General features: G+C 30.9%; 1 protein-coding gene across 4 annotated transcripts in view; it reads right to left on the reverse strand.

The window, feature by feature from the left end:
- Window positions 1–15602, reverse strand: part of LOC139087039 (protein Tob1-like) — a 125261-nt gene that overhangs the window by 21062 nt on the left and 88597 nt on the right. Inside the window, exons 1-2 of one of the 4 annotated variants that reach the window (XM_070635731.1) lie at window positions 3497–3738; window positions 1561–2520 (exon numbers count right to left, since the gene is read on the reverse strand). In XM_070635731.1, coding sequence (XP_070491832.1) covers window positions 1561–1713 — 153 coding nt within the window. In that variant the 5' untranslated portion in view covers window positions 1714–2520; window positions 3497–3738. Of the gene's footprint in view, window positions 1–1560; window positions 2521–3265; window positions 3283–3496; window positions 3739–15602 lie in introns of those variants that run through there. The other 3 variants (XM_070635728.1, XM_070635730.1, XM_070635729.1) reach the window with 3 other exon arrangements.

Raw genomic sequence — 15602 nt, forward strand, 5'->3', positions numbered from 1 at the left:
TATATAAAAATGTGCAAACAAAGTTCAAGGACTTTTTCGTGAAGCTTACATTGGCAAGGTTCAAGGTAGAATATTTTGATTTTGTTGAAAATTAGTACAAAATATGCTTTTAGTTTTAGAAATTTTTCCTATTTTAGAACATATTTTAATACATTAACAATTGATCATATTTTAGCACATTTAAAAATTTAGAAAATTGCAATTTAAGTACTTTTTAGACATTGTACAAGCTTATAACATGTTTAATACATAACTTTGAGCTTTATACTAACAAAAGATCGATAATATGACAAGCAATTATGTCCACAAAGGCTAAATTTTGAAAAACAAATGAAAATTCAAAAAATAAACAAAGATTTGATTTTTGAATTTTGAGCATTTTTGAAAGGTTTTTTAACGAATAAACTTGTTCTAAAATTGTAAGATTTTAAGTATTTTGATCACAATCTGACCTAAATTTCTACACTTCGATTTCACACCTGTTATTCTTTACTCTAAATTACATTCCTCCATTCCCAAGCTTCAAAGTTGTTACAAAACATAAAATAATCATTAAATCCCCGAATATCTCCCAAACCCATAGCAAAATCCATTTAAAAAAGCATCATTTGGAACCTCTACTAATAATATCTGTTATTTTTTTGGTGATTTTATTTTTATTATTGTCGTTATTATTGCCATTATAATATTTGTTGTTGTTGCTTATCATTGCAGCATAAAAATTGTAAAAAGCAAATTTCACACATGAGACTATTTTTCAGTTTCTGTGTCCTTTTGTGTTATTCAATCTCTAATGTCTCAATGCTATATCTAAGAGGAAGACCAAAGTGATTTTTGAATAAAATAAAATAAAAAAACTTTTTTTTAGTCATTTTTGGCCTTGTTGGATACGATAGAAAATGGCTGTATAATGATGACACAAAATATATAAAAAAAAACTTCACATACTTATGATGATAAAAAAAAGGAATTGAATGAAGAATTGAAAGTAGAATAAAAGAGATATCATAATAATACAGGCTTATAACCATCCCCATACTCGACAAGAGACAAAACGAAGAAGAGAATAATAGAGATGAAAAAGAGTAAGTGAGTTAGAGAGACTGAATATAAAGCATATAAAAAAAAATGAAATCTGAAGAGCTCTCATCTCGACTTCTTCATATATGAAGCTTAAATGGAAATGAAGAGCAGCAAAAAAAAAAGTCAAAGAAAAAAACTTTCAATCCAGAGATGAATCTATAGCCTCACTTTTGGGTTAAATGCGTCACTGGCATAAACTACACATCATAACAATTGAGATATATGCTTTTTATAGCTATTCAGGCTGTCGCTGTTGTTACAACTTGTACTGATGCTGCTTATTCTATATTTATTCCAAATATATAAATATCTACAGAATTAACACAGCACAGAGAGGATAAAGAGAGAATATATAAAGTATGATGGTTTGAGGACCACCCCAACAACCAGCAGAGTACATATACAGTACAGAACTATGGCATGAGAGTAAAAAATGGAAAAAATGAGAGCGAGAAAAATAAAAATCGATATACTCACTTTGAATGGCTTGTCAGGATACCAGTGCCCTTGAAATTTGTGCTTTAATGCTTTCTCTAACTCCTCGCCAAAGATGTTGACCCGACGACGTGGAAGCTTGTTATAAAGGTACGATATGACAAAGTTTAATGCAACTTGAATTTCAATGTGCATTTTTGCGAAATAAAAATTTGTTATTTTTTTTTTTGTTATTCTTGCTTCTTAATTTATTTTATTTATTTTTGGTACTGCTTGCACTGCACTTATGATTGTTTAGGGTTATGGCTTTATATGTCACCAAATTTATATTCCTTAATTTATCAGTTTTTTATTATGTTTTTCTCCCTAAACTTGTGCGTGTATTATATCTTTTTTTAATATCAATACAATACACACATACACACACAAGTAGACACTCAGGAACACACGAGAGAATGATGAGCACACGTAAAAGCACCAATAATCTTCACTTGTTTTATTTTATATTATACTTTTTTTTATTTTTTGTTATATTTGAACTTCTTGGTATGTTCTTCTCACTCCTTATAAAACCACCAGCAACAATACGGTAGTATATACTAGTAGAGAGAAGTAATAGGAAGGAAGGGAGAATCGAAAAAACTTTTTTTTTTTATTTTTCTTTTATTGCAGTTTACTTCTTTCCCCGTATGAGATTTTCAATTGCGTAGGCTCCAAAACTCCGGCTTTTTAACTTTCCTTGTACACAAAAAAAAAAAACACTTTTTCAGGACGTTGTCAATAAATTTCTTTAACTCATTCGGCGTTCACAGCACTTCACTTTGACTCTTATTTATTTACTTTTATTATGGTTTGTTGTGTATATATATAAAATTTATTAAGCTGACTTGAAGAACTTAAGGAAAAATATGAAAAAAGTTTCAAATTTTCTTTTCTCTTTTCTTTTCTTTTTTATACGCAAATTACACAGCGAGTTGAGTTAAACACACGCGGGAGTGCTTTCTGGAATAGAGAATAATAATAAAAAAATGGAAAAAATTAGTTATGTACATAATTTAGATTTATGTGTTAATTCATTAATTATTTCGCGCTTTATTGTTGTTGTCACTTGTTTTTAGAACTACTATCGGGTGTGATTTTGTCCGTTAAAGTTCAAAATTTGAATTTTTGAGTTTTTGTTTACAAAATTGTTTTGAAATTGAAATTGGAATATTCTACAAATTTGAGTATTTTCACGCACAGTTGCTTGTCATATTACTGATCTTAGTCAAGTTTAGAGTTCAATGTTATGATATTAAGTTGAAAATAACTTGGAAAACAAGTAGAAATTACTCAAAATAGCAATTTTTTAAAATTTCACTGAACTAAATTAAGAATTCAAAATTTTCAAATTTTCAATTAAAAACCGTTACAAGTCAAGAGTAATTCTTACAAAAGAATTTAGTAATTTTTGTCTTTATTTTTCGCGAAAAATGAACAAAAAATTATTGAAACAAAAAATATATATCAAAAGAAAATGTATTTATAGATTCTCAGTGTCTCAACTTATTCATCATCATCGTCTCACGAGGTTTTTCACTTGCAATTTACGTTTAGCCAAACAAAAACAGAGAAGATGAAAAAAAAAAGTTTATGAAACAAATTTATAAAAAAAAAATTCACTTCTGCTTTTTCCTCAGCCGATAATCAAAAATTGTGATGATGAAAATATAATAAAAAAAAGAATTTCTTTTCACATGCCACATACAATATTTTCCTTCTGTTATTTACGGAATGAAAATTGAATTTTTTTTTCTCTTTCTTATGAATACACAAAACACAGCACTTCTGATAGAAAATATATATATATAAAAAAAGGAAGAAAAACTTTTTTCTTGCTCATTCGATTTTTCACTGAATTTTTTCAAAAAAAAATTCAATGGTTGCTATGAATTAATTTCAAATGATGACTAGATTGATAAATTTAATAAATTCTTACACTTTACTATAAATGACACATTTCTCTCAGCCCTAAACCTAAAAAAAAGTTGTATTCTTGTATTCTTTTCAAGCTCTACACAAAAAATATTTTTTTTTTTAATTCCTTTTCCCCTTAGCCTATTTCAATGTTGCTGCCTCAACGTACGAATAACAACTGAATTCGGTCTTTTTCACTGTGATGTGAAAAATTTTGTAAAAAAAAAAAAAAATAATTTTGTGCTTCTTCTTATTTGCCTTTGACTTCCTCACACTCGGTCGACTTGCTCTCACGACTCTCCGTCTCTCTCGACTGAAGTCGCTCCGACAATGACGGGAAAATTTTTTTTATTTTCTCTCGAGCACTTTGAATGTGTTTGTGATTGTCTGAGTTTCTGTAGTCAATTGTGGTATGAGGTGTGAGAAATAAAAAAATGATGTGCGATGTGCTTTGATGTAATACAATGTAACAACCACCTTGTGCTTTTCTCACACAAATACAAACATAGACAAATTTTCTCTCTCAGTCGCTCACTCTCAGACATTCGGCATTCGACGACGACGACTCACTCATAAAATATACAACAAATTTTTCTCCAATATCGACGTCATCAAGTACGGTGATAGCATAACATAATATCATGTACTACGCCACTACTAACACTGTTTGGGCTCACATTTTTCCTCCATGTACCTTTTTTTTATTCTCGTGTATTTAAGCCCACATGACCTCATACTGCTTCTATTACTCGACTCGCATACTTGCTTGCTATGCCGATAGATGTACGAGAGCACTTTTTTTTTATCAGCAACAGAAAACAGCGAGGAGAACAAAAAAAAAAAAGAATCTAATGAAAACATGAAGCGAACGTAGCAATAGCAACTGACTGAAGCTTTATGAATGCATTTTCATCATCACCATCGCAATCATCATCACACACGTTTGACATTTTATTTGAATGGTGCCTCAAGATCATGCTTGTTCCTCGTATTAATTTTAACCCAGATATTATTGATTTTTAGCGCATTTTCCAAAATATTCACAATACTTCCTATGCATTTTTTAAGTTTGTTGTTGTTGGCAATTGTCTATGGAAATCCCTTTTGGGAATTAAGCAACAGATCAATAACAAAAACATTTTTAATTCTATTATGCAAATATTGGATTATTTTTTAATGCATTTTTTTGAGAGGAAAAGACACTATTGTCAGCATTTTGTCTGTCTGTCTGTCCGTCCGTCTGCCGCTTAAGTATTCCTCTAGTTTAAGCTTTTTTGATGCGGTTTTTTCCTTATCATGTGCCTTTTAGTTTAGAGAGGCAACGGCAGAAAAACCAAATTGATTGGTGCACCGGAAAGTTAATTAAATTAACTTTTCGCAAAAATTCTTTTAACGTACGTATTTAAGAACTACGTACGTATTTTTTACGTACGTATTTAAGAGCTACGAACGTATTTTTTACGTACGTATTTAAGAGCTTCGAACGTATCTTTTACGTACGTATTTAAGAGCTACGTACGTATTTTTTTACGTAGCTCTTAAAAAGATGATTTTTCGCAAAATTCTTTCAGGTCGAGAGTTCAAGTCTCAAATTTTTTGATTCTTTTGCGAGGAAAATGCACTTCCGTCGGTCACAAGTGACCTCATCTATACTAGTCTTCCTTAAGGATTAAAATTGGCAAAGTTCAATTTGGATTTGTCAATATAAAAATTTCGGAATTATGCAATAAAGCTGTTGACTGTATGCTTATATTGAAAATTCTGTTGAATTAATCTTATTGATCATTGGGCTGTAAAATGGGAAGATATGTGAAATATGGTGTAATATCTTCGACGATGCCATAATCTTTTTAATGCTGACACATGTAGAATTTACAGGATCTCGATTTTTTAAGCCTTAGAAAATATAAAATAAATGTGGAACTCTGTTTACGATATGAGAGATTTGTACGTTTTGAAGCATTTCGCACGATTTTTATTCATGCTCTCGATTTATGTTACAAAATTGATTGCGTTTTTCTGAAGCATTACTTATAATATTATGTTCATGTTGTTCAACTAGATTTGTCATAGGTACGGACTGTGGATGGGGGGAGAGAGGTTGAAATAAGGTTAATGGATTAAATTTTTAAATTCCATAGAATTCACAATTTATTCAATTCAGGAACAAATTCATTTTAATGATTTTAATTTGATAGTTCGATACCCCTAAAGAAAGTCAATTGCAGTGCATGTGTATCTATAGATATCGACTACACCCACAGAGAACAATTTCACAAGAGTTATGCCGTGCAACAGATGTGGTTCTGCTGAACATAACCCTTCATATTTTTAAACTTATTAGCTTATATTCACATAATAAAGTTGTATATTGAATAAGGTTAGTTAAGCATAATTTTATTGCAGCAATGTGTGCACAATGAGAGTCTTGCATAATGAACATTCAGAAAAATTTTGTTGCAGTCATAAATGTTGGATCGATAAAATTTTTTTTTTTTTTTGGAATTTAGGAATTCATTGGATAACTTCTTGTGCTGAGATGAGATAATATTGAATTTTTATATAAGTATTTTATAACTATTTTTATTATTATTACGTTTAGCACAATCATCATAATATTCATAAATCTTTGAAAGAATTCATAACGTAATTTTCAATTTTGAAAAATTTAACGGAATTTCAAAGTTTGAAATTTTAGGTTCAAAAAATTATTCAAAGTGAATTTTTGCAAACAAAACAACGTGGAAAAATCGATTAAATTTATAATACAATAAATACTGTAACTAAGCGATGTGGATAAAGCTGAATCATCTTAGATGAAAGATAAGGAGTTAAACGACACTAGAATAAGGTAAGTTGATGTTGTAATTGCATTTTTAATCAATTTCTTCCATTTAGGTAATAATATTAAGTTCTTTTTCATTCAATATGAAATTACCTAACTATAAATTGAATGTAGAATCAATGCTTCCTATAGTAGTAATGCTATCAATAGAAGTCTATTTAAAATCATGCAATAACTACTGTATCTAGAAAATCACAAAGAATTCGATGAGAATTTGATCTGCTGCAATCTGTTACGTCAAGTGAGGAAATATACTAAAGTGTTTGACTTAGGAAGTCAGTTCATCGCACAAACACACTCAGATAACAAGAAATCCAGAAATAAACTTCTAAAATACCCAAAAGTTTCGTAATTCTGCTAAAATTAACTAAGATTCACTTTTATTGATTTATCCTACAAAATTATCTCATCCTGAACCTTCACAAACATTGACCTTTGAACAACTTTCTAATATTTTTTTAACACGTGCCCTAACTATATGCCAAGAAATTTTCAGACTTTGTGGTTGCATTTAAAATGAAATTTTCTCGCGACGTAATATTTCGTAAATTATACAATACAGTTTTCGAAATATGCATGTTCTGCTGCCAAGGAAAAATACAGATTATTTCAAAATAATCAGCGACGTCATGCTGAGATACTTCAACTACATTCCTTGTTGCCTTTTAAAATTCTCATTAAAAATTCATACAAACCTGCTGAATTTCTACTTCAAATACAATGGAAACCACGTTAAATGATTCCATATTGAACATAATCAATCGGAACCACTACAAACAGCTTTACATTTTAAAAAAATTCATACCAGCATCTCTGAAGAATTCATTCAATTTATAAAATTTCATAAGACTCAATAAAAAAGCACCGGAATGATAAGGAAAGTAATGAAGAGAATTAAATAAATATTTGAGCTATTTTGTTCATTTAATTTCCTTTTCATTGATCAACGATAAAGAAAAGAAGCGCTCTTTTTTTTGTTGCTGTTTGTATTGTACTGAGTCTTTTAAAAATTAGAAGCTGTTTCTAAGAAAATCATTATTCTGAAGTCATCATCGTCATCATCATTATTAGCATCTCTTAAAAACTTCTTTAAAATTCAAATATACTTTATGAGTTTTGTGTATCTTTATGAAGAGATTGTAAGGCCTAGCAGGTTGATGGAACGCTTTTTTTAGGGCAGGATTTTTCAAACTATAGATTGTAACAAATAAAGCATGCTGAATAACTCTGAAACAGACATAAAGCATGCTGTCGAGAGCTTTCTTACCCCATAATATACTAGATGTATGCCTGATACCTCAATATTTAAAGTGACAACTGGTGACTTTCTGAATGGAGAGAGATCTCGAGGTAGATCAAAGAGCTCATTGGATTCCTGTGTGAGCAACGATGCAAAAGTGCTGGGAATTAGCAACTGGCAGAAGTTATCTAAAGACAGATCCAGCTTCCGACGAATTCAAAATGCGACAATGAGCCCCGTGCACCTTTCCCAAGGAACTAACTATCCCTGATATGGACGGATTCCGAAATGGACTCGAACCTACATTCTATGATTTCCAAACGCATCCTTCTATCACTGTTACCAAGAGCAACCCGACTATATGATAAAGTGGAATATTCACCCTAGTTCACCTAGTTTACACCAGAGTTGCAAAACAGGCACTTGTGACAGGCGAAAAACGTACAAATTATTGATAATTTAAATGATTTTTGTTACAAAACCATACAAACTATCAAGAATTTGTACGTTTTTTGCCTGTCCCAGGCAACTCTGGTTTATACCCCCTACTACTGCACTCCAAAAGATATTCCGTTAATCATTACAGGAATCTCATTCCAATATTAGTAAAGAAATTCAAAAAATCTTCCATTATCCACCCAAATTTTGATAGAAATTCAGCAGAATTGCTTTCGCTCTAAACATCAGCTCTATTTTTAAAAGATGCAATGAAACACTTCCACCATTAATTCCAAGAGTCTACACACACCTAGTCAATGAATCTAAACAAAACACGTGCTTTTTATCATTGTTGACAATGTTAGCACTAAGTGTCTCTTCCATAAGTATCCCCAAAAGCATTTCAAAAAAAAAAAGAAGTATAAAGAAAGATTGTGTACATCCCACTTAAAGTCACCTAGACAACAACACTACCCACAAATGCTGTATAAAAAAAATCCGCTATAAATTTCCATGCTTCTTATTTCAATATATATATATATATATACATATCGTCGTCATCATCATCATTTTCTCTTTTAAGGAAACATAAGTATAATAAGAAATGAAAAGACATAGGCATAAGAAAATGATTTTTAAAAAGAAGACATAAGGATGGAGGGGGATGAAGAGTAGATGACAGGATGGGGAGTTTTGAAGAGGCAAAAAAAAAGGAAATTGGAACATGCATGATGTGATAACATGACAAATTTTTATCATTTACATTATATATGCGCATATAGGAATATGTACCAAAAAACTTCATTTACAATGCGACATCAAACATGAATTACACATGATGCCTCTAGGGAGATCCCACAAAAAATTATGTATATATCTATATTATCTACGTGTGCGTACGTTGATGGATATAAATATAATGTATCATAGAACACACAAAAAAATATATAATGAAAAATACATAATGATGAGATGAAATTCATTGAAATATGTATTATGCTATATATTCTGCATAGCATGAGCATTCATACGTAAACATCATAATCCATTTTTTATGTGTTTATTAATAAATCAGTAGAGGACCATTTTATGTATATATATATTCACGTTGAAGCGTAAACATAACAACGAAATCTTTCGCTTCCATAAATTTCGATGAGCACTTACTCATTGACTCATTTCAGCTGCTTTTTAGCGCACTTTTGACAAATAGCTTAATAATACAGTTTGTTCGGTTTTTAGGTCGGCTGCTCATTTAATACTCATCCAGACTCAACAAACATAATCTAGACTCGCCAGACATCCATCTAGACTCACTAGATATCATCCAGACTCACCAAACATTGGTTTGAATCTCTGGTTTGAAGCATTCGCTCTGTACCATCAAAATATTGGCCATTAGGGCATTTAGAAAGTATAAATCAATCTCTAAATACGATAATTAATGAATTTTTGATTTTAGTTCAATACGTAATCAACATTTCGAGGGAAAACTTTAAATTTTTTAAAACCGTTTGAAATTTTGAATTCTAAAAAACCGTTGTGTGATAATCTTTTTCAATATTTATTAATTCATTGCATAAGGTTTTTCTGGGTGTTATATTGTGGATTAGGAAGTGACCTAGTTTCTACTGGATCATTTTTTCTGGATGATGTGACTTGTATCCTACTGGATATTTTTCTTAAGTTCGATTTATTTATGAATTCATTTCATGAATTGTTTCTGGATATTATATTGTAGATTAAAAAGTAGCCTGGATTCTACTGGATCATCTTTTTTAAGTCGAGGATGTTACTTGGATTCTACTGGATCTTCTATTTTAAGTCAAGGATGTCAATTGGATCATACTGGATCGTATTCTTAAGATCAATTTGCATTTGTTTGCTAACCAATTACAGATTGCTGCGTCAAAAATGCGCTGATGTCGCTCGAATAAGTCGAGTCCTTTTTTTTCATTTATTTGAGTATTGCGAGCATCAAACATGGCAAGAAAAAGAGATGAATAAGAGGAAAGTCGAACGTAAAAGAGGATTATGTTCTCAATAAGGTATGAGATAAATAACAAAAAGAAAAGAAAAATGAAAAGTATACCATAGAATGAGCACGAAGGGGTCATTTGAGTAAGGCAAAAAAAATATATATATATTTATGTATGAAATGATCGTCTTATAACCATTCTCATTATATTTTGATGATGATACTTTTCAACTTCTTATTCCTTTAGATTTAACGATAACATTGCCAGGGGTAACAAGAGGTTTGAGAGTGTATAACTCGGACGGATGAGTAGTGCTGATGAATTTTTATTATTTCAGCAGAATAACACTAAGGGATTTTTATGAGCATCACTTAAGCATCCTTTTTACGAAGCAAAAAAAAAAGATGATTTTACATAAAAAAAAAGTTCATTCTTTTTACGATTTTTTGACCAAACAAGAAATTGAAATCTCATGTTCAATTCATAACCTAAATCTTTTTTCAACACAGTTCCAAATATTATTCCTCAAATTTTTTTTATACTTCTTGAGGTCAAAGAAGGAATTGTTACACTCAATCGACCCTGCTCATAAAAGCATTAACAACAAAGAGAATGTTATGGGAATTTTGGTGGATGTGAATTGAGCGCATTTTGTACTGCATTGGAGGATATTCGCTTTTTAGGTCAGTGTTTTCCCAACTTTTTCGTGCCACGGTACACCTTGGTGGTGAGTCTAGATTGAGACTAAACACCGTATACAGTTCATATCATTTCCAAAAGATCTAGATGCTCGTTCCTTATTTTAGTACAAAATTTAGAACATTGAAATTTTGATAAATTACTAATTTAAGTACTTTCTGATTGTTCTACAAGTTCTTGCCATATTAATATCATATTTTTGAACTCTAAACTTACAAAATATCAGTTATTTAACCAGCAAAAATGCTCAAAAAACTTAAATATGTGACAAAAAAAATAACTTAAACTTTGTAAACAAAAACCCAAAAATTTGAATTTTGAGCTTTTTTGAAAGCAATTTTAACGGACAAAATTGCTCATTAAGCATTTTCAGCGTAGAAATTCAAACGAAATTTCCAAATTCAAATTTTTCATCAAATCCAAAGTCAATAATATTGCAAACTTTTCCATACCAACAACCACGTGCTTTCAAACTTTTTTGTTTATTTCCAATAAAATTCAACATTTGTTTGCATATTGACTGTTCTCAGAAGAAACATCAATTTGCAACCACATCTCAGTTTTAGAATCACAATATTTACATCCATTCGAGTCTTTCGAACCAAAATGAATGCATAACCTCACATTTTCATACGAAAAAAATCACTTCTCAAAGAAGAAAAATAAAATAAAACTCCTCTAGGCCGGTCGACGAAAAGTGGATGAATGAATAGAAAAAAAAAAACGAGAATGCTTAGTAAGGCATAAAAGTAGTAGAATCGGCATTGTCTAAATTCCAATACGGAGATGAATGCAATGATGTATGTGAATATGGACTATGAATACAATGAAAAATGTTTGGTCATTATTGGATTCCTTATGCCGATATATATAAAAATTTGTTTTTGTACCAGCCAACTTCTGTGTTCTTTTTTTTCGTTCATTTATTTACTATTCTTATATCGAACTCACCCATTTTTTGGCTTACAATAATAAATATTTCAAAATGTATTCTCACACTTTATGCATACAAGAAAGGCCCCAAAAAACATTCAACTAACTTCCTGCATATTTATAAATATGCCTTTCGTGTTTGCTACCTTTAACCTTTTTTTACGTTCCTTATTCGCTTCTATGCAGGGGTGAACCCCCCATACCCTCCCCAATTTTCTTGAATTTTGAAAAATTCTACAATTTTTGGTGCAAAAACCACAAAATTCCTCTATAAATCCTCCTGGGAATAGGGAGGGTTGGTGGGGGGTTGAGGGCCCCTGACTACACCCCTGCCAACCATACCCATGGTCGTCTTCCTCTATCCAACTACTTGCCAATTTTTCCTTCCTCTCCTTCTTCGCACTTTATCCTAATGTTAATGTGTATACAATGTACATGAATTTCCATAATGAAATAAAGCAAATTTATATTATTTTCCTCATTTTCCTCTCTACTTAATTTATTCTTATCATAATCATCATCAACTAACATTGTAGCTCCCTATAAATGGCCCTGATTTTGTAAAATATGAAATAAAATAAAAAAGTTAAAAATTCAATCTTTTTTTCCTTTATTGCTGTATGAGTGTGTGCAATAAAGTGAGAAAAAGAAACAGCTCCCGGGGAGGGGGGGAGTGTGAGGGGTAAGGAGCATAAATATAAATTCCTGCACTTTGCCGTAAGGCATGCGATATATTCCAACTTAACAAGGACAGTGGGAGCAATATTACATAATACATTGTAAGGTTGTAATAGTGCACATTATATTTTTACACGTACACATCGTGATATACTTTTTTTTTTTTTATTTCCATCCTACCACCTACATGTGGAAATAAAAAAACTTGCTGCTGCATTTTTACATTGCTCATGGGCAATAACTGCACACAAAATTGATGATGATAGTATTTTCACAAACTGTGATGTAAAGTAAATATGTAAAAAAATAAAATTTACACCCTGGATTATAGATGAACATTCATGTTCGTTTGTCGAATGTTGTGGAAGGTCTCGTTTCTCTCCCGATTTATACGAAATCGTCATCATCATCATCAACAACAACATCATTGTTGTTCACTCAAACTCCTGTGTGTTTTTTCGGAAATATTTGTGATGGTGTGGGATGGCATTTGCAATCCATTTTCTATAATAGTTTTTAATTCACTGTGAAATATGTATTACCTACTCGTGTAGAGTTAGACAGATTTATGAGCGTTCTAGATATTTCGGTTGGGGATAAATGGATGAAAATTAAACTAAACTGTTGATTTAGGGGAATTTTCTGCATTAGAAAAGCTAGAATTGCTGGATGGTGCTGTTAATGGCTACCTAGATAAGTGAACATATTGGCAATAACTTGCTTCATTTGAAGCGTTTGAGCTTTAAAAGTCAATTTAGATTGCAAAAAAGCTTGAAAATTCAAAAATTCAAATCTTTGTTTACAATCTGAAAACTTTTTGTTTTTCAAAATTTCACCTCACAACAGCATAATTGCTTGACATATTATCGATGTTTTGTTGGTATACAGCTCAAAGTTATGTATTTAATATGCAATAAGCTTGTAAAATGTCTAGAAGGTACTTAAAATTGCGTTTTTCTAATGTTTGCTAGGTTTCATAGATATTTATTGTTCATAGTTGTAAACCCCTTTTTCACACAAAAAATCAAAAGTTCAGTCAATTTTTGAACTCCGAAGAATAAACATCATTGTGAACAATTTAATCAATTTAGAAGTAATTTAACTAAATTTATTGATAAATAAGCATTTTGGTACACTTCTTTTCAATCATACAACTATAAAATACACCGATACAATACAACCTTTAAAGGAATCACTGTCGAAAATTCTTTATAAACAAAAGATCAAATCAATAAATAACACAATGGCTTTTTTTTGAAGTTTTTTTTATAGACTAAATTGAAAACATTCTATCCCATTCCTATCCCATAAGCATATCCGATTCTTATGGTATTCCTATCATAAATTATTCCAGAAACTCATTCATTTTGATATGAAAATTTCAATCATGACTTCCTATCCTTTTTTTCGTTATTGAAAATTCTATCCCAAAAAATCTGTCTGATCCCTTTAAATATTTTATGAAAAAAAAAATCATAACTTTCAGAAAAAGGCCATTTATGGCCAACATCCTAAAACAAATAAAGAAAAATCAAAACAACCGCAAATTCAGAAATAACTTCACAGAAAACCAACAAAAAATTTAAAATGTAAAGTTCAAAAAATGAATTTATCAGATAGTGAGTGAGTGAGTGAGAGACAGAATGAAAAATCCATTTTCCATTTTCATGTTCGTATGCGAAACACTTTTTCAATTCAACATTTTGTGCATGCCATAATCCGCTTTTCTTATAGTTCTTTCAATAATACTTTTTAGTGAACAAACAACGCTTCTTTATTTTTGTTGCATTTCAATTCATTTTTTTTTTTTCATAAAACTGCAACTATTTCTTTATTCTAGAAACTAACAAATTTATGTATGTACACAGCGTACGTATAGAAGCTACATAGATGAAAAAGAAGAAGAAAAGCGCACACCCCGAAATACAAAAAAAAAGATTGAAACTAAGAACGAGGAGAAAAAATTAAAAAAGGATTCGACTTTATCGAGCAAATTCAGCGCATTTTTGTCCCAGCTGTCGGTTACAAAATTAGATACAATAAGCTTCAAATCACTTCTAAATAAAATTATAAAAGTTAAAGGATTTTATCATTTAACGGATTTTCAGACTTTGAATTTTCTAACGGTTGCTAAAAAATTTAAATTTATTTAAAGCGACGCTTTAAAATGTTTATTTTCTGTTTATGTAATGAAAAATCATTAATTAACGTACAAAGATATAGATTTGGGCTTCTAAACCAATTGACACCGGAAAGACTCTATGACACGGATCTAATGCTTCAAACTAGAACTTTCTACGATGTCTGGTTTTCGAGATCTCGTCCTTCACCCAGCCAGCCGAAAAAAGTGTATTATTATCCTCCCTTTTTCCAAAACTGTGCTAAAAAATGAAAAATATAAGGAATGCGAACAGTGCTCCAATTTACTTTTATGTGTTTCAGCAACTCCTTCAGCCATTTTTCGTGATGAAAATATTGACAGTAAGTAATGTAAAAGAACTTTTTCAATGTTGAATGCGAATAAATGGATAGTATAAAAAAAAGGTAAATGAAAGTTTCAACAACCCTTCAACTCTTTCTTGTAGCATATTCTTTAATCATTGTCATTACACTAGATGTATGTGTATGAATTTTCTACTTGCAACTTTTGATTTGCCTCAGATGTTCAGCGATAACAAAACTTTGTACCTGACTCTAATCAAACTCTATGAAACAAAAATAATTTGAAAATTTAATGAATTCTTTGAATTTTTAATTACATTCAGGTTTTGATGTTTATTGAGTGATTGGGGAATTTGAAATTAGAGAGTACTTGCTTATAAAGCTTTACTGCACATCTAATTTGAATGAGGCGGTATCTTAGTAGAATGGTATTTGGGGTATCGAGTTATGTGTAAGTGAACCTGCCAGTGCAATAGTAAGGTTGATGTATCCTATTAGACAAGAAACCGGCTATCTATAGTTCTCAGTTGTGAAGACGTGGGTCCAATTCTCACAAAAAGTCGATCTCTCAATTAATGTAAAGTAACTTAGCACAATCATAGAATAAGAGCTAAAAGGAACTAAGAGAAACAATGAACATGACTTCAAACTCCAAGCTTCACATCAAATCCCAAATAGCACAAGTCGACTAATCGATCCAAAATCCGACATCAGGTCGGTGTGTTTGCAAAATTTTGCCTGATTTTACTCGTATCTGGCACTGAAAAACTCAATACAATTTTTAGAACCATGCAAGCATAACTCTTGCATTCTGGATTTCAACCGTATCCAGCACCAAATCCAATGTCACAGCGGCCTGATGCCAGATTTGAGA

Source organism: Chironomus tepperi, unplaced genomic scaffold (assembly GCF_022539635.2).
Source record: "Chironomus tepperi strain 1889 unplaced genomic scaffold, CSIRO-AGI_Ctep_v1 contig_93, whole genome shotgun sequence".
In the NCBI taxonomy this organism is placed as follows: Eukaryota; Metazoa; Arthropoda; class Insecta; order Diptera; family Chironomidae; genus Chironomus; species Chironomus tepperi.